The sequence below is a fragment of the Armigeres subalbatus genome, chromosome 1, assembly GCF_024139115.2.
Source record: "Armigeres subalbatus isolate Guangzhou_Male chromosome 1, GZ_Asu_2, whole genome shotgun sequence".
Taxonomy (NCBI): Eukaryota; Metazoa; Arthropoda; class Insecta; order Diptera; family Culicidae; genus Armigeres; species Armigeres subalbatus.
In genome coordinates this window covers 177,692,941-177,711,720 of record NC_085139.1, presented here as the reverse complement: position 1 = coordinate 177,711,720, position 18,780 = coordinate 177,692,941, and the positions used below count along the sequence as shown (strand labels likewise).

The 18,780-nt window shown below is 40.3% G+C and overlaps 1 protein-coding gene across 1 annotated transcript in view; it reads left to right on the top strand.

Annotated features, from left to right (window-relative positions):
• LOC134205559 (putative uncharacterized protein DDB_G0279653) overlaps positions 1-15,248 on the top strand; it is a gene marked incomplete at its 5' end in the record, with an annotated part of 128,451 nt that extends 113,203 nt beyond the window's left edge. The window contains 3 exons of the mRNA XM_062680890.1: positions 12,714-12,968; positions 13,100-13,356; positions 14,004-15,248. Of these exons, the coding sequence (XP_062536874.1) occupies positions 12,714-12,968; positions 13,100-13,356; positions 14,004-14,448 (957 nt within the window). The remainder of the gene's footprint in view (positions 1-12,713; positions 12,969-13,099; positions 13,357-14,003) is intronic.
• Positions 15,249-18,780: the final 3,532 nt, after the last annotated feature.

Genomic DNA, 18,780 nt, shown 5'->3' with positions numbered 1-18,780 from the left:
TAAACCTTATCATGCGGCACATCAAACTTCAAGATTTCAAAAGTTATGGCAATCTTCGGTAATTTTGTACTTTCTGGGCCATACTTGAGCCGATTAAAACCGGTAAACGGATTTATCGAGTACCGGTTCAAAATTCAATCTCATGATTTCTGAAGTTATGGCATTCTATGATAGTTTTGTATTTCCTGGACGGCATTTGAACCGATTGAAACTGATGAACGGATTTACCGAGTAACAATGCAGGGGTCAATTTTGGGAAATAAGTAAACCTCATCATGTGGTACACCAAACTTTATGATTTCAAACGTTATGGCATTCTATGATATTTTTGTATTTCCTGAACCGTATTTGAACCGATTGGAACCGGTGAATGCAACGGTTAACGGTTCAAGGGTCAATTTTCGGAAACAGTTGAGCCGGTACTCGGTTAATCCTTTTACCGGTTCTGATCGGTTCAAATATAGCCCAGGAAGTACAAAACTACCAGAGAATGCCATAAATTTTCAAATAATGAAGTTTGATGTGCCGCAGATGGATTTTACTTACTTCTCAAGATTGACCCTTGAACTGGTACTCGGTAAATTTATTTATCGGTTCCGATTGGTTCAATCCAACGAAGTAACGACCATTTGCTAGAACTCCACTATACCAGAACGTTTCTACTGAGCTTTGGTACGGACGAGCTTGGTAAAAATTTTCTCTTTTATTGGTTTTCGAGACTATAACAAAATTAAAAACGTATATGAAAGTACCTGCCTTAACCCTATCTAGAGTAATTTTCTTGTTATTCGATTAAAATGATCATTAAAATCATATGTCATTTCTAGAAGGAGCAAATAGATTTTCCGTTACGCGTATTGACCTTAATGACGCTCCTCAAGGAATCCAAGTTTGAAAGTGATCGCGTTTTCGGGGGCACACCACTCGATACGGTGGCGGCGCTCAACTGTCATTTTTGTTGATTTAGCTTTACTGCGTCGCAGCATGCGTGAAATAATAAAAATGACAGTTGTGCGTTGCTTGCGTATCGAGTGGTGTGTCACCGGAAACGCGAGCACTTTGAAACTTGGATTCCGTAAGGAGTGACCTGTGACAGTTTTCTTTTTGCGGACAACATACCACTAGTCAGTCAAAAAGCCGCTTGGTGCGGTATGGCTGAACCCCGACCATGTGAAATAACATATCCATTTTAGGTCACTGTATTGCAATGATTATGTATCGTAGGGACACGACAGGTATTTTCGTCTGTTCGTCATAGTCTCGAAAACCAATAAAAGAGACGCTTTTTTGTAAAACTCATACGTACCAAATCGTAAGCTCAGGAGAAACGTTCTGCTATAGTGGAGTTCTAGCAAATGTACGTTGCTTTCGTTGGTTTAGCCCCTACGACGATGGACGGAAATACCTGCCGTGTCCCTATTTAAAAGTGCCCAAAGGATTGATGAATCGAGCGAGAAAAAATGGCATTTAACCCTCAAACTGCCGAGATGAATCTTAACAACTCAAAACAGCTCGTTCTCGGTCAATTTTCAACTTAAATGCAAACGGTTTCAACTGTGACCAAAGGGAATATTGGTTCCAGAAAGTAAGACGGGTAAAATGTTGAGTATGACCCTCCTTCTTTTAAAGGGAGGAGTTTTGAAGTGTGGCATGAGTCATTTGTTGAGCAAATGTTTAGTATTTTGAAATTTGTTAACGTCATAACAGGTGTTTTAATATAAGTAATCAATGGTCAATGTGAATGGTTGACAACTATAGCCAAATAGGCATAAATTCTAGACCAACATTTGAAAAGGGCGTAACAGCCAAAATTAATTCCTTCTGATTCTTTGTCTACATATATAGCTATATATGTAGACGAGGAATCAGAAGGAATAAATTTTGGCTGTTACGCCCTTTTCAAATGTTGGTCTAGAATTGGCCTCCGCGGATGACCACAGAACAGATTCCCGGAATATCCGGCAGAAAAAGCCAACATAGAACCACGGAATATATCGGTCTTCCGACACCTTAAACTTCTCAGAATCTCATAAGAAACTTAGAAAATGCCTTAGTTTCTTGATTGGAAAAATATTACCATGTGATGGCCACATAACAGTTAAAAGGCCAACATAAAACTACAAAACAAATTAGGCTTCCGACACCTCATACTTCTCAGAATATTATGAGTAATCTAGAAAACGCATTTTTTGTTCACATGTGTCACTTTGACCAGCTATTAGATTTATCGAAGCATTCCCCGTATCCTTAGGAGAAGGTGGGTAGACTTGATCCCTTGGGAGACTTGATCACTGCTTGTTTTACAGAGAACCAAAGTAGATTTGTTCTAGCGTATTTTTTGTATAGATCCTCTAGACAAACGATGATTATGTAGTGACTATTTTTTCGAATTCACAACCTTACCCGAGCAGGAGAAATTGGCTCAATAATACCTAATTCTGTTATTGATACCATACTCTGTTATGAACTAGCTTTGCATAAGAGGTAAAATACCAAAGGAATAATACCAAAAACTAATATGCACAATACTTAAGCCATAACATATTCAGTTATTAAACTGAATTTCAATACCAAATGTATAACCAATTATTATTCGTTTGGTATTGAAACACCTCCTTAGCCGTGCGGTAAGACACGCGGCTACAAAGCAAGACCATGCTGAGGGTGGCTGGGTTCGATTCCCGGTGCCAGTCTAGGCAATTTTCGGATTGGAAATTGTCTCGACTTCCCTGGGCATAAAAGTATCATCGTGCTAGCCTCATGATATACGAATGCAAAAATGGTAACCTGGCTTAGAAACCTCGCAGTTAATAACTGTGGAAGTGCTTAATGAACACTAAGCTGCGAGGCGGCTCTGTCCCAGTGTGGGGATGTAATGCCAATAAGAAGAAGAATATTGAAACACCTGAGTATGTTGTGCCTCAAGTATTTTGCATGTAAGTTTTTGGTATTATGTTTTGGTATTTTACCTCTCATGCAAGGCCATTTCATAACAATTTCTGTTATCGAGGTCGTCACTCCTGCTCGGGTACGAACTAACCAGAAAAATCTTTTTAAAGACCACGCAATATTTGAATAACTACTTCTAACATTGACCAAATGCTATCATTTTTTCACAGCACATAGTAAATATACAAAATGATCCGTACCTATCAAAATATAAACAATCCATCATCATTCTAGGATATTTGGATTTTAAGTTATTGCCTCAATATGGGGATATTCGATCCCTCATTAGTGACAATTGAATTGAAAATTTACTTCTGCTGCATACAGTTTAGCCTAACGGAGAGAATTTGAGTCAATTAATCATCTGCAGAGAAAAGTTTATTTAGTTATACTTTAGATACTGCTATTGGTAGCGTAATCCTTAACTACCACAATTTATTGCCCTAGCTCGAAACATGGGTTAAGTTAGGGCTGGATTTGGTATATATTACTCCGAAGTACACCACGTAAAGGTGATCTCAAACTTCTCATAATTTAAAGAGTAATCTAGAAAACATCGCATTTTTTTGTAGGGTAGAAATGGCCATGCGATGGCCACGGAACAGGTTCCATTGACCTGATATTTCCATAAAAACCAACATAAATATAAATCAGTCTTCCGACACCTTGAACTTCTGAAAATTTCTTGAGTAACCCAGAAAATGCCAGAAGGACTGATAATCTTATTATCACGGAACAAGATACGGAGTCCTTGGAAAGCCCATTCTGATAGCCTAACGTGGTCTTTTGTACCGGAAATTCCGGGTTCTCGGAACCTTCCACAAAGCTATGACGCTTTCTCCCCAGCAACATTTTGGTTCAATGCTGGTTTTATAGAAGGCATGTAAAGCAAATATTAATTTTTATGACCGTTATAAAACTAAAAATGTTACTTGGGTAGATTACTTATGAGATTATAAGAAGTTGGATGTGTCGGGCGACTAACTTATTTTATAGTTTTATGTTGGCCTTTTGTTCTGGAAATTCCGGATTTCCGGAACCTGCTCCGTGAACATCGAATGGCCAGTTTCACCTTATCAAGAAACTATGGTGTTTTCTGAAACGAATGAGGAGTTGGAGACCTTGGAGGAATGAGGAGTCGGAGGCCTTATTTGTTTAGTAGTTTTATGTTGTTTTTTTTGTATTCCGGGTTTCCGGAACCTGTAAATATAAAATGTTTATTTGTTCGTTTTCCTGGTTGATTTTTACATGTCATTGAATTTTCAATTAATTGATTCACCTCGCCCGCTGTGCTTCTCGCCTTCTTGTTCCCGTCGCATCGTTGTCAAGAACCAATTTCACCGGATTACTGTCCGACATTCTGGCTACGTGCCCGGCTCACTCCAGTCTTCAGATTTTAGCAATGTAAACGATGGAGCTGATGCAAAGTACATACGATTTCCAGCCACGATGCGTCTCCGACTTTCTCTGTAGGTATCGTTATCGGAGGTCACCAGTGAGCCCAAGTACACGAATTCTTCAACCACCTCGATTTCATCATCCCCGATGCAAACTCGTGGTGGGTGGCCTACATTGTCCTCTCTTGAGCCTCTTCCTATAACGGACTTCGTATTCGACGTCCAGTCTGTTTAGCTCTCCTTTTCAGTCTGATTCAAGCTTCCTTCATCTTCTCAATGTTACGTGTCATAATATCTATGCCGTCGACGAAATCAAACAACTGGAAGGACTTCGTGAAAATCGTACCACTCGTGTTGATCTCTGACCTTCGTAATTACCGCCTCCAAAGCGATGTTGAATAGCAAACACGAAAGACCATCACCTTGCCGTAACCCTCTGCGCGTTTCGAAGGGACTTGAGAATGCTCCTGAAATTTGAACTACACACACACATCACCCACTCCATCGTCGTCTTGATCAATCGTCTTAGTTTATCCGGAATTCGTTTTCATGCATTAGCTCCGATAGCTGGTCCCGATCGATTGTATCATATGTGGCTTTGAAGTCGATGAATAGATGATGTATGGGTACGTTGTATTCGCTGCAATACCTGATGTAAGGCGAACATCTGGTCCGTGGTAGAACGTTCGCCCATTAGTCCCGCCTGGTACTGCCCCACGAACTCTCTTGCAATTGGTGTTAGTCGACGGCATACAATTTGGGAGAGTACCTTGTAGGCGGTGTTCAGCAATGTGATGGCGCGGTAGTTGCTACAATCCAGCTTATCGCCCTTTTTGTAGGTGGGACACACGAAAGCTTTCATCCACTCCTGCGGCAGAAGTTCCGGGGATGTAATTCATCGTGGATTATCCTGTCGCAACCTGCTCGGCATTTTTTATTTGTTTTGTCAAGATCCGCACTGAGATCATTGGATCGAGTCGTATTATCTTCTATGTCGTTAGTAATGGTTGGTTTCAAGGACGGCTAATTGGTCCTGCCCAAACCTCTTGTCTCGTCGGAGGGCCGTCGTATCAGATCTGTTTAGCGTCTCACCTAACACCAGGACTTGGGCTTGTGCGCTTTGAGCAGCACTTTGGTCGCTTTGGCAGAGCTTGCTTTCGGATACATGTAGCTTTATATCCAGAGAACACTGTCAAACCCCACGACATCCTAGGCACCACAACTCGCAGATAGCCTCCTAATAGGACACCTAATTCATACGCAGATAGGACACCTAATTCATACCAAATTCCATAAATCCATATGGGTCATTCCATACCAAGTGACCGAACCACTTGTAATCGACTTACACCGATTTTCATCAAATTTCGTGGATTTGTTTATCTATCGGTTATATGTAAAAATCCAAATTTATTTGATGATTGGACTCGGCAAATGCGAGCACCCCCCGTTTTGGTTTAGGGTCATTTGGCCGAATGCCGTTTGGCCGAATGCCATTTGGCCGAAAGGGTCATTTGGCCGAACGCCATCTGGCCGAGAGAGAAAGAAGAAGAGAAAGAAGAAAAAATCAAGGAAGAAAAACGAAAAACAAGTGAAGTAGGAAGAATGAAGAAGAAAGAAGGAAGAAGAAGAAAGAAGAAGAAGGAAGAAGGAGATGGAAGAATGTAGAAAGAAGAATGTATAAAGAAGATGAAAGAAGGATGAAATAAGTAGAAAGAAGGAAGAAGAAAGAAGAAAGAAGGAAGAAAGAAGGAAGAAGAAAGAAGAAAGAAAGAAGTAGAAAGAAGGAAGAAGGAAGAAGGAAGAAGGAAGAAGGAAAAAGGAAGAAGCAAGTAGGAAGAAGGAAGAAGGAAGAAGGAAGAGGAAGAAGGAAGAAGGAAGAAGGAAGAAGGAAGTATGAAGAAGGAAGAAGGAAATAGGAAGAAGGAAAAAGAAAAAAGGAAGAAGGAAGAAGAAAGGAGGAAGAACGAAGAAGGAAGAAGGAAGAAGGGAGAAGGAAATGGAAGCAGGAAGAAGGAAATGGAAGAAGGGAGAAAGAAGAAGGAAGAAGGAAGAAAGAAGAAGGATGAAAGAATAAGGGAGAAGGGAGAAGAAAGAAGGAAGAAGAAATAATGAAGAAGGAATAAGAAAACAGGAAGAAGAAAGAAAGGAAGAAGGAAGAAGGAAGAAGGAAGAAGGAAGAAGAAAGAAGGAAGAAGAAAGAAAAGAAGGAATAAGGAAGAAGGTAGAAGGAAGAAAAGAAGGAAGAAGGAAGAAGGTAGAAGGAAGAAGGCAGAAGGCAGAAGGAAGAAGGAAGAAGGAAGAAGGAAGAAGGAAGAAGGAAGAAGGAAGAAGGAAGAAGGAAAAAGGAAGAAGGAAGAAGAAAGAAGTATGAAGGATGAAGGATGGAGGAAGAATGAAGAATGAAGAAGGAATAAGAAAAAACGAAGAAGGAAGAAGGATGAAGGATGAAGGATGGAGGAAGAATGAAGAATGAAGAAGGAAGAAGGAAGAAGAAAGAAGGAAGAAGGAAGAAGGAATAAGGAAGAAGATAGAAGGAAGCAGGAAGAAGGAATAAGGAAGAAGGAAAAATAAAGAAGGAAGAAGAAATAAGGGAGAAGGAATAATGAAGAAGGAAGAAGGAATAAGAAAAAACGAAGAAGGAAGAAGAAATAATGAAGAAGGGAGAAGGAGGAAAAAAAAGGAAGAAGAAAAAAGGAAGAAGGAAAAAGGAAGAAGAAAAAAGGAAGAAGAAAAAAAGGAAGAAAGAATTAGAGAGAAGGAAGAAGAAAAAAAGAGAAGGGAACGAAGAAGGAAGTAACAAAAAGGAAGGAAAAAAGAAGAAGGAAAAAGAAAGACGTAATAAAGAAGAAGGAAGAAGGAGAAGGAAGGAGAAAAAAGAAGAAGGAAAAACTTCTCTGTTCACTTTTATCTTCCCACTTTTCACGTCTCACTTCTCACTTCGTACTTCACATTACTCACGTTTCATTTCTCACTCTTCGCAACTCGTAATTTGAGGTCAATTTTTTTTAACTATTCGGCCAAACGGCATTCGGCCAAATGGCGTTCGGTTGTATTGTTGTGGCGTTGTGTTTGAACGACTCATATCTCAGACAGTTTTAAAGCTACAAATAACTTCTTTTTATGTTTTTGCCTTTCTCGTATACTAAGTATACGGTAAAGGCTATATGATCGCTCCAAAAACAAACTTTTTATAGAAGGTCCGGAGACCCATAGTGTTATATACCAATCGACTCAGTTCGACGAATTGAGGTGATGTCTGTGTGTGTGTGTGTGTGTGTGTGTGTGTGTGTGTGTGTGTGTGTGTGTGTGTGTGTGTGTGTGTGTGTGTGTGTGTGTGTGTGTGTGTGTGTGTGTGTGTGTGTGTGTGTGTGTGTGTGTGTGTGTGTGTGTGTGTGTGTGTGTGTATGTGTGTGTGTATGTGTGTGTGTGTGTGTGTGCGCAAAACTACTAAAAACAATGTCACTCATTTTTCGGGCACTTACCCTCAACCGATTTGCTCGCAACAAATTGCATTCGACGCAGAATCCTGTCCCATTGTTTCCTATTTGAAATTGGCCAGATCGGACTATGGGATCAGAAGTTATGGCCAAAATACAAATTCATACGAAAAAATCGCGTAAAAAATGTCACTCATTTTTCGGGCACTTACCCTCAACCGATTTGCTCGCAACAAGTTGCATTCGACGCAGAATCCTGTCCCATTATTTCCTATTTGAAATTGGCCAGATCGGACTATGGGATCAGAAGTTATGGCCAAAATACAAATTCATACGAAAAATCGCGTAAAAAATGTCACTCATTTTTTGGGCACATATCCTCAACCGATTTGCTTGCAACAAGTTGCATTCAACGCAGAATCCTGTCTCATTGGTTCCTATTTGAAATTGGCCAGATCGGACTATGGGATCAGAAGTTATGGCCAAAATACAAATTCATACGAAAAAATCGCGTAAAAAATGTCACTCATTTTTCGGGCACTTACCCTCAACCGATTTGCTCGCAACAAGTTGCATTCAACGCAGAATCCTGTCCCATTGTTTCCTATTTGAAATTGGCCAGATCGAACTATGGGATCGAAAGTTATGACCAAAATACAAATTCATACGAAAAAATCGCGTAAAAAATGTCACTCATTTTTCGGGCACTTATCCACAACCGACTTGCTCGCAACACGTTGCATTCGACCCAGAATCATGTCCCATCATTTCCTATTTGAAATTGGCCAGATCGAACTATGGGATCGAAAGTTATGACCAAAATACAAATTCATACGATAAAATCGCGTAAAAATGTCACTCATTTTCGGGCACATATCCTTAACCGATTTGCTCACAACAAGTTGCATTCGACGCAAAATGTCTCATATTTTCTTATTGAAAATTGGCCAGATCGGACTATGGGCTTAGATGTTATGGTCAAATTACTATTTATTGTGAAAAAGAGTTCGAAAAAGTCTAGCTCACTTTTTAGCACTTAGACTTCATCTATTGACGCTCGCAACAGATTGCATTCGACGCAGAATCTTGTCCCATTGTTTTCTATTGAAAATTGGCTAGATCGGACTATGGGATCGGAAATTATGGCTGAAACACCATTTTTGCCTTTTTCTACGAAAAGGCTGTATGTTCGCTCCAAAACCAAACTTTCACAGAAGGCCTGGAGACTCATAGTGTTATATACGTATAAGCTCGATGAACTGCGATGATGTCTCTGTGTGTGTGTGTGCGCACCAAAAGTGCGAAAAGTTTAGCTCACTTTTTTGGAACTTATCCTCAACCGATTTAATTCCAACTATAGATAGTAGAATATATAGATGAGCGAAAGCATGGCTGAGTCGATTTTTCTGCCCGTGCACACGCACATATGACGTCACAGCCCTTAACGTTTCCATTGAAATCGTGACGTCATGCTCGTTTGGAGACACGTTTGACAGTTCGTTTGGAGACAGAGGATTTATCTTCACTCATCTATATATTCCACTATCTATAATTCCAACAAGTTTCATTCGACGTGGAATCCTGTCGTATTGTTTTCTATTAAAAATTTGGACCATGGACACAGAAATTATGGCCAAAATATACTATGTTTTATAAAAAAGCGAGTAAAAAAGTCTAGCTGACTTTTAATGGACTTACCCTCAACCGATTTACTCACAACAAATTGCATTAGATGCGGAATCCTGTTCTATTTAGAAAGTTGGCCAGATTGGACTATTACCTTTGAAATTATGGCCAAAATACTTTTCGCCTTTCTTGTGCAACAAAGTTGTACCGAAAGGCTATAATTTCTTTCCGAAAACGAACTATCGGATGCTTCCACACTGATACACTTCCCTTCCTCTTCATACGGGAGTTTGGTAGAAAAACGGTCATGAGATTTATATCATAACAAATATTGCCCTCCGCTCGCTTGATGGGAATGACATTTTCGTTTTCTTTTTGTGTAGTCGGAGCTTCAGTTCAATTTACATCCAAAAGTGATATCTTTAAAATATATGACTGGGTAAAATAAAACAAGGGTATGTACGTCAAAAAGATTGGAAAAGGAAACAAAAATGTCGAAATTCTTATTAGCATATTGTAGATCAAGCTGAAAACCGAACCGAGGTTTCGCGACAATCGCATTTTCTCGCATTTCCGGATGTTGCAACTGCATCGCGAGTAGTGCGCAACTGTGCCATAGTCGGGCACCAGTCGCGATGCAGTCGCGACATCCGGGAATGGGACAAAATATGATTTTCGGTTTTCAACTGGATCTACAATATCTTTGCCATAAATAATCTGATTTTCATAGAACGGACAAAGAAATTTGTCTGTTTTTACTCCTAGCTACTAGCTCATCTATTTTCAAGCACACACATTTTACGAAGGTCGAGAAAGGCACCATCACCGCTAGGTGGATTAATCTGGGTTTTTTAAGAGAATTTTTCAAACTTTTTGAGAAAAAGATCGATTTTCAGTAGAAGTGTTGCCATCTGTATTGTTTTTGCGTTTTAAGTATAAATTGTATTTTTCTGCCAATGAATATATTTTTAATTGGAAAATAACACCAGCATCGTGTTCTACACAGAATTTTGCATAAGATACGCCCGAAACCCCAAGGTACTATGAGCCATTCTTGAGTTATGGAGTTCTGAATGTTATATGATTCATATGAAACTTATCAATTACATAAGATTTTGTTATACATGAATAACCTTTACCCTTTTTGCTAGTTTTTATGGAATTGCCAAGAATTCAAAGATATTGTTTTCTTAAAATAAATTGCAAAACATGTAACTTTGAATAGAAAATAATGTACTTGGCAACGTAGTCACTTTGGAAGGAATAGCTTTAATGTATTGTTGTAAAGCGTACTATTAAACTATTACTCACATAGGTACTATATTATTGCACTTGCTATGGAAAGATTTTTTAAAAAATTATAAATCATTAATTAATTTCTAAAGCTGTCGGCTCATATGCTGTAAAGCGCTACGAAGCCGAAATATTTTTTATACTATTATATTTTTAAAAAAATAACGTTAGATTAAGTGAACCGAAAGACTCGTGTTTTAATCTGGATTGATGAACACAGTATCACAGTAGGAAAGGAAGGGAACGAAGAATACTAAATTTATGATGATGATGAAAACATTGATGAAGTTCTTGTTTCATTTGTGTAACGGGACATAGAAATGAAACAAGAACTGCATCATCGTTAAACAAGCATTTTCTTAAAAATAACAAAAGAAAGATAAAGACTGATTATTTTCCCTTGCGGGAATGGGACACTAACCAAGGAATCGAAAATTGTCAACTGTGCATGCATAATTACCAAAATATGAAAATAGTAGACCAAAAACAAACATCATAAAAATAGTCTTCTTTGAGATGATTTTATTTTCTGTATTTTGAAAATAATTGGATATTATTTGCCATCCATTTTTTTGCATTTTTAACTCCTAGAGAATTCAGATTTTCTTAAGCCATGTGACATATTGCGTTAAAGGTTGACCCTAAGGATACCGAAAAACTTTGCAGAAGAAGGAGCCTTGCTGGAACGACGACCAAAATTATTTATTCTGCCAGCACTGCCAAACTACGTGTACCAATAATTCAAGTGAGTGTTATTTCAAAATTTTTAATCTTTAAGGGTGAGAAACAAATTGTAGTTATTCGGATTAATTTTTAAAGGAAAATTCCGGAAAGAAAAATGGTGTTGCCATCTAACAACCACAGGTCGCCAGGCAGTCCTGGCAGAAACAAATTCATTGGAAAATCTTCTTTCGAATGGTTACCTTAGATTTATTATAGACTTTACAGTTCCAGAGATATTAACAAATCAATATGATAGGTTTCACACATTTGTCCGAAAAGGGGGATGGTCGTTTTAATCGTGGGAAGGTCCAATCACTACGAAATTTTGAAACATTGTCTTGGGTGGAGAAAGTTAATTCAATGCATTCGACAAACATGAACACTCAAAAAGCAAGCAGTGACGCAAATTGCGAGTTGAATCATGAACGATTCTCTGGGCCACGAGTCTGGTGGATTTTGACTCGCGCTTGATTTGTTTCGCTCATGAGATTTGAGAACTTGAGTTGTTCCCAACAACTTTTTTCCACCTTTGAAATCGGCTTTCCCCAAAGTGCTTTGATTTGAATTCCAAGATTATTGTCATTGTCATTTAATTTGTGTGTGTCCTGATCTCTTGTCAATACTTTTAAAAAGATGTTTATGTGCTGCTTGGTTTAGATGTGATCTTGTAGTCACCAACTCTAATCGATGCCTCTTGTTCGGATTTCTGGCTAATGGCCCAATTGCAGGCCAAACTTCAATAGAAATTTCAAGCCATTAAAGAAAAAAAAGATATGCCTTACGTAGCGCACCCGTAGACAGATTAAAAAGTCAGTTGTGAAATATTTTAACTCATCTGTGTTCAAAAAATGTATTGTAAATATTCTAGTTACAGCTAGCTACTGCACCTAGTCCTTTAACGTATGCGTAATTATTACAGTTTTGTACTTTTCATAAGATACATGTGTTATTCCGTTTATTTCCACCCCTTGTTGTAGAACTAAATTTAATACGGGAGCTTGGCAGAAGGAAGGTCGTGTGATATGTGCCATCACAAATATTGCCCTCCGCTCGCTTTCAAATCGACATCTATAAAAACATTCTTCATGCCTGTCGTATCCTAACGGAACTATCAATTCTATACTTTCGCCTCTAATGCTATCATGAACATGTACGTCCAAGTTTGGAAGATGATATTAGCATTTCCATATCATTGTAAATTTAATAGTTCTCGTACGATAAGCAAAGACATTCCACTAGAAAAAAATTAAAAACTCTTTACGTTCCACAAATTCTTTCGTTTCAGCTACGGCGCACCGACAAAATGCTTTCGAAGACATTTTCAGCGCCCACACGCAGCATGAGCATGCAGTGCCTTTCTTCCACCAACGAACAGTTCCTCTCGCAAAAGACCGACCTGATTGCGGAACTTAAAATGTCCAAGGACATCGCCGGGGTAAAAAAGATGAAAGTCGAACGAGCTAAACTGGAGGACAAGCAAGCCACCGAGGTGTATTCGGAAGTCACCCGGCAATTCACGGCGGCAAACTATGTGGATCAGGTACCTTTCTAAAGTATTCTCATCATGCACGTCGAACACAGATCGAACTCACCATCAACACCATTTGCCACATTTCATGCACCGTAACCGCTTTCATTCACCATTTGCAACCATTTTTCTTTCTCCCACGGAACCCCTTGTCTTCCGTCCCCCGTGTTGCGCTTATCAATTCAACTGATAAGTTATTACAGGTACCGGACCGAGACCACCAGGGAAATCTCATTCCCGACTGGAAGCGCCAGATGCTCGCCAAGAAGGCGGCCGAGAAGGCGAAGAAAGAATTCGAAGATCGGTTGGCCCGGGAGGCCGAGGACCGCCGGCTGTCGGCGATACCGAAATGGAAGCGGGACCTGATGGCTCGGAAGGAGGAGGCCGAAAATAAGCTCAAGTAAGTGGGATAAAAATACGTTCATTGAAAAAAACATCAATATAATATGAAGTATAAAATGCTCTTGTTTACAAATATTACAAGTCTATCGAACGATCCAGTCCAGTCCAAATTGAAATTAGTTGATTGTTCCAATACACAAATAAAGTGATAAGAAATGTCAATCAGTGCTGTGCCTAATCATTATCAGACGATCATGATTGCAATTTTCATGTGAAAACTTCTCACGTGAAAACAGTAGGCGAGTTGTCGCCGGCGACAACTTCTCAAATTTTGTACTCAAACGATATTAAACACAGAATTTTCATTCAATCATTAATCTTCACTAATAATAGCTAATTGTCAACAGTCCCGTTTTATCTTCTATTTGGCGTTATAGCTTCATGCTAGTAAGGAAAAAGAGTTCAAAATATAACGGTAAATGCTTCAAATCAAGATCCGATTTTCAAACGATTCTTAATCACTGGCGAGTTTTATTCACTTGATAATTTAAAAGTAAAATCGCGGGTGAGTTTGATCATTCTCAATTTTTCGAAAATTTGATTTTTCCCAACCCTTTGTCAATATCTCGTCATGTGCGAAATTTGAGTCAAAACGGTACATAGTTTCTGTGATCAATTTCACTACACGTCCTACTTATTTTGCAGATCCTCGATCTACACGCCTCGAGTAGAAGAAACTCAACGTCGCACGGACACATGGCGTTCCCGTATGTCCCAGCGGGCGATGTCGATCGACAACATCAGTTTCACTTCGCAGCACGAAGATTCCGTAGGGTCTCGATTCAATAAGGAAAACAACCTCAACAATCAACACAACGGAAATGGTAGCCATCAGAATGGTACCAGCAACGGTCATCACGCCAATGGAGGCAGTAATCACAGCAATAGCAGTAGCAACACCAACATCAACGGCAGTGGTAGCCACCAACATAGCACACGTAGCTCAATGGAGAACATCAATAATAAGAACGATTACCATCATCATAGCTCGAACCAGAATGGTAACGACGATGACGATGACAGTGAACAAATAATCCCTTGGCGGGCTCATCTGCGGAAAACCAACAGTCGTCTAAGCTTGATCGGTTGAAGCAAAGTACTGTACTCCTTGGCTGATGCCTAGAACTAGCTTGTTGTATAAAGATTTAACAAGAATACTATGAACGCATAATATATTTTAGCTTAGTTCCGTATAGCAGAAAACTGCAAACATCACTAATTTTATCTTTCGATTACATTATTTAATTTCGAGAATACTGCTTATGAACAAAAATGACCAACCTGAAACCACGGGCTTAACATGTAAACATAAATCAAAGATTTCGTTGCAATATTACACTAAGGTTACTGTTAATTCAAGTAGCGACGAATAAAATGGAGATGTGGTACGGATGATACTTAACCTATGTTAAATATGTAATTCGGACATGACGTGAAACTGCATTGTGATCATTGTTATAAATTCCTACAACAAAAAATATGTAGATCCACTATCTTATCTATCGAACAAATAAAGAACAGAAGTATTGTCAATGCGAACTATCCCGTTATGAGGATTCTCTGAGTTTCAATTTTGCTCACATGATCACCCTGGAAGTAACCTTTTCTGAAAAAAAAAAATAAACATAGTAAATCTGTTACGGATATTAAATATAAAGCAGTTTAAGAACCCCATATGCTTATTTCGAAGCAAACATACATACCATTAACCGTGGAAACGAATTATCATTTAGCAAACAAATTGTATATCTCAAACACACATACGCGCAACCTACGCAATATTCAACGTATTAAAATTGTAACGGGATTGACACGATATTCCATTTTAGAGCTACATAGGCATAAATTTCATTTTCGTTGAATAGTTATAATAAACGTTTATCAAATAGATGTTTTATTTGATTTAGTTTGTCCGAAATCAAAGATACTGTATTACATACAAATTTTACAAACATACTATTATATTATAATAGTCTAAGTCATAACGATCAACAAATTGAAATAACTGACGATATCTCTGTGCCCCGAGGGAAATATATTTTTATTGCGTATTGTGCTCTTTGTCTACAGCAATTAAGTTGCTGTATTCATAGCTTGGCTTTGTTTAGGATTCCGATTCTATTTGGGCACCCTGAATAAATTTGCGCCACGAGGTACCAGTAATGCAGTGTCTGTGTCTGGAAATCTCTCTTTATAATTTGTATTGCCTATCTTCAGGCCCAAACTCAGAACAATCAGGAATGGACAGGGATTGAATCCTAAAGAGAAAGAACAAGTCTCTCACTTATCATCTCCGTATACATATAAGATATGTAGCATACCGCCAGAGATTTTTTTCGCAAGCTGTCGTGATAGACAACTGATTCAGGAGGCTACACCCCATGATAAATTTCTTTTAGAAAGCTCCAAATACGGGGAGCAATGGCTCTGATGATGCATTTCAACTTGTTCTACACAGCTGGTGTAACCAACACGAAAGGAGCGAAAACAAAGCGAGAATCATCATTTTTCTGTGGGAGCTGCCTATCCGATTCTGTCTTCTCGCACTTGTATACAAGTTTGATATAGTAGTTTGTGCAACAAGTTGCAAAAAGATGATTTTTTCAGCACGAGTTGTACGGCAAGCCTCGTTGGATAAATACTATGAGTGCTGAAAAAATCGAGTTTTGCAACGAGTTGCACACGCTATTTTTTGCAATGATGAAAAATGGACTTTAATTTGATAAATCTGTACCAAAATTGTACAGTCTAATTTACTCTACATGGCAATTCTTGCCAATAAATTATTTTGCCGCAGAGAACAATCAGAATCCATGTTACCGTGTACATTGCATAGTTCGATGAGCCCTGAAACGATAGATGTACTTGCCTTTGGAAATTTTTGAGGTCATGTCCATCAAAGTTATTATTATTTATTCAGACTAAGGCCGAAGTGGCCTGTGCGGTATATAAGAGTCTTCTCCATTCGGCTCGGTCCATGGCTACACGTCGCCAACCACGCAGTCTACGGAGGGTCCGCAAGTCATCTTCCACCTGATCGATCCACCTTGCCCGCTGCGCACCTCGCCTTCTTGTGCCCGTCGGATCGTTGTCGAGAACCATTTTCACCGGGTTACTGTCCGACATTCTGGCTACGTGCCCGGCCCATCGCAGTCGTCCGATTTTCGCGGTGTGAACGATGGATGGTTCTCCCAACAGCTGATGCAATTCGTGGTTCATTCGCCTCCTCCACGTACCGTCCGCCATCTGCACCCCACCATAGATGGTACGCAGCGCTTTCCTTTCGAAAACTCCAAGTGCGCGTTGATCCTCCACGAGCATCGTCCAGGTCTCGTGTCCGTAGAGGACTACCGGTCTAATTAGCGTTTTGTAGATTGTCAGTTTGGTACGGCGGCGAACTCTATTCGATCGGAGTGTCTTGCGGAGTCCAAAGTACGTACGATTTCCAGCCACTATGCGTCTCCGAATTTCTCTGCTGGTGTCATTTTCGGCTGTCACCAGTGAGCCCAAGTACACAAATTCTTCTACCACCTCGATTTCGTCACCACCGATGCAAACTCGCGGTGGGTGGCTCACATTGTCTTCTCTTGAACCTCTGCCTATCATGTACTTCGTCTTCGACGTGTTGATGACTAGTCCGATCCGCTTAGCTTCCCTCTTCAGTCTGATGTAGGCTTCCTCCATCTTCTCAAAGCTACGTGCCATAATATCTATGTCGTCGGCGAAACCAAATAGCTGGACGGACTTATTGAAAATTGTACCACTCGTGTTAATCCCTGCTCTTCGTATTACCCCTTCCAAAGCGATGTTGAATAGCAAACACGAAAGACCATCACCTTGCCGTTACCCTCTGCGGGTTTCGAAGGGACTCGAGAATGCCCCTGAAACTCGAACTACGCACATCACCCGATCCATCGTCGCTTTGATCAATCGTGTCAGTTTATCCGGAAAACCGTGTTCGTGCATTAGCTGCCATAGCTGGTCCCGATCGATTGTATCATATGCGGCTTTGAAGTCGATGAATAGATGATGTGTGGGCACGTTGTATTCGCGGCATTTCCGCAGTACTTGGCGAATGGCGAACACCTGGTCCGTGGTGGAGCGTTCGCCCATAAAACCCGCCTGGTACTGCCCCACGAACTCCCTTGCAGTTGGTGCTAGTCGACGGCATAAAATTTGGGAGAGTACCTTGTAGGCGGCGTTCAGCAATGTGATTGCGCGGTAGTTGCTACAATCCAGCTTATCGCCCTTTTTGTAGATGGGACACGACACCTTCCATCCACTCCTGCGGCAAAACTTCCTCCTCCCAAATCTTGGTAATGACCCAGTGCAGCGCTCTAGCCAGTGCCTCACCACCGTGTTTAAATAGCTCTCCTGGTAGTTGGTCAACCCCAGGGCTCTCCTCCTGGATTTCCTGGAGATTCGGAGCCGGTAGAATTATGTCCTGCGCGCATTCTCCCAGGTCCATCACCATACCGCCATGTTCGTTTGCCACATCGCCATTCAGGTGCTCTTCGTAGTGCAGCCGCCACCTTTGGATCACTTGACGTTCGTTCGTAAGAAGGTTCCCGTTTATGTCCTTACACATATCAGGCTGTGGCACGTGGCCCTTACGTGAACGGTTTAACTTCTCATAGAACATTCGTGTGTTATTAGCGCGGTACAGTTGCTCCGTTTCTTCACGGTCTCGATCTTCCTGCTGGCGCTTTTTCCTCCGGAAAATCGAGTTTTGTCTGTTCCGCGCCTGTTTATATCCGTTCCTCGTGCGGTGTTGCAGCAATCTCGCCCATGCTGCATTCTTCTTCCACTAACTGCTCACATTTGCTGTCATACAAGTCGTTTCTTTGATCCGGAGCCACCGTGCCAAGTGCAGCGGTTGCGGTGCTACCAATGGCGGATCGAATATCTCTCCAGCCATCTTCAAGAGACGCTGCGCCTAGCTGCTCTTCCGTTGGAAGTGCCACTTCCAGCTGCTGCGCGTATTCTTGGGCTAGTCTACCGTCTTGTAGCCGCACAATGTTAAGCCGCGGCGTCCGACTTCGACGCGTGTTGTACACCGTCGAGAGTTTTGAGCGCAGGCATACTGCAACGAGGTAGTGGTCGGATTCAATATTCGCACTGCGGTAAGTGCGGACATTCGTGATGTCGGAGAAGTATCAAAGTATTTTATTTATAACGCGACGTAGAGAACTATTTGAACACTTCCCCTAGCTCATTCAGCAAAATGTAGTAATCTAACTACTGTTCTGATGATGGTTTTTCATATAATGAATATTGTGCAACCCATTTGAGTTGCATAATGTTCATTAAAGTACCCATTTCGTTGGTATGGAAAAGTAGGCCGTTTTATCACTCAAAAATCAACTGTAAACCAGATATTATGATCAGGAATTGCAAAAAACTTTTTTATCATGGCTTGTTA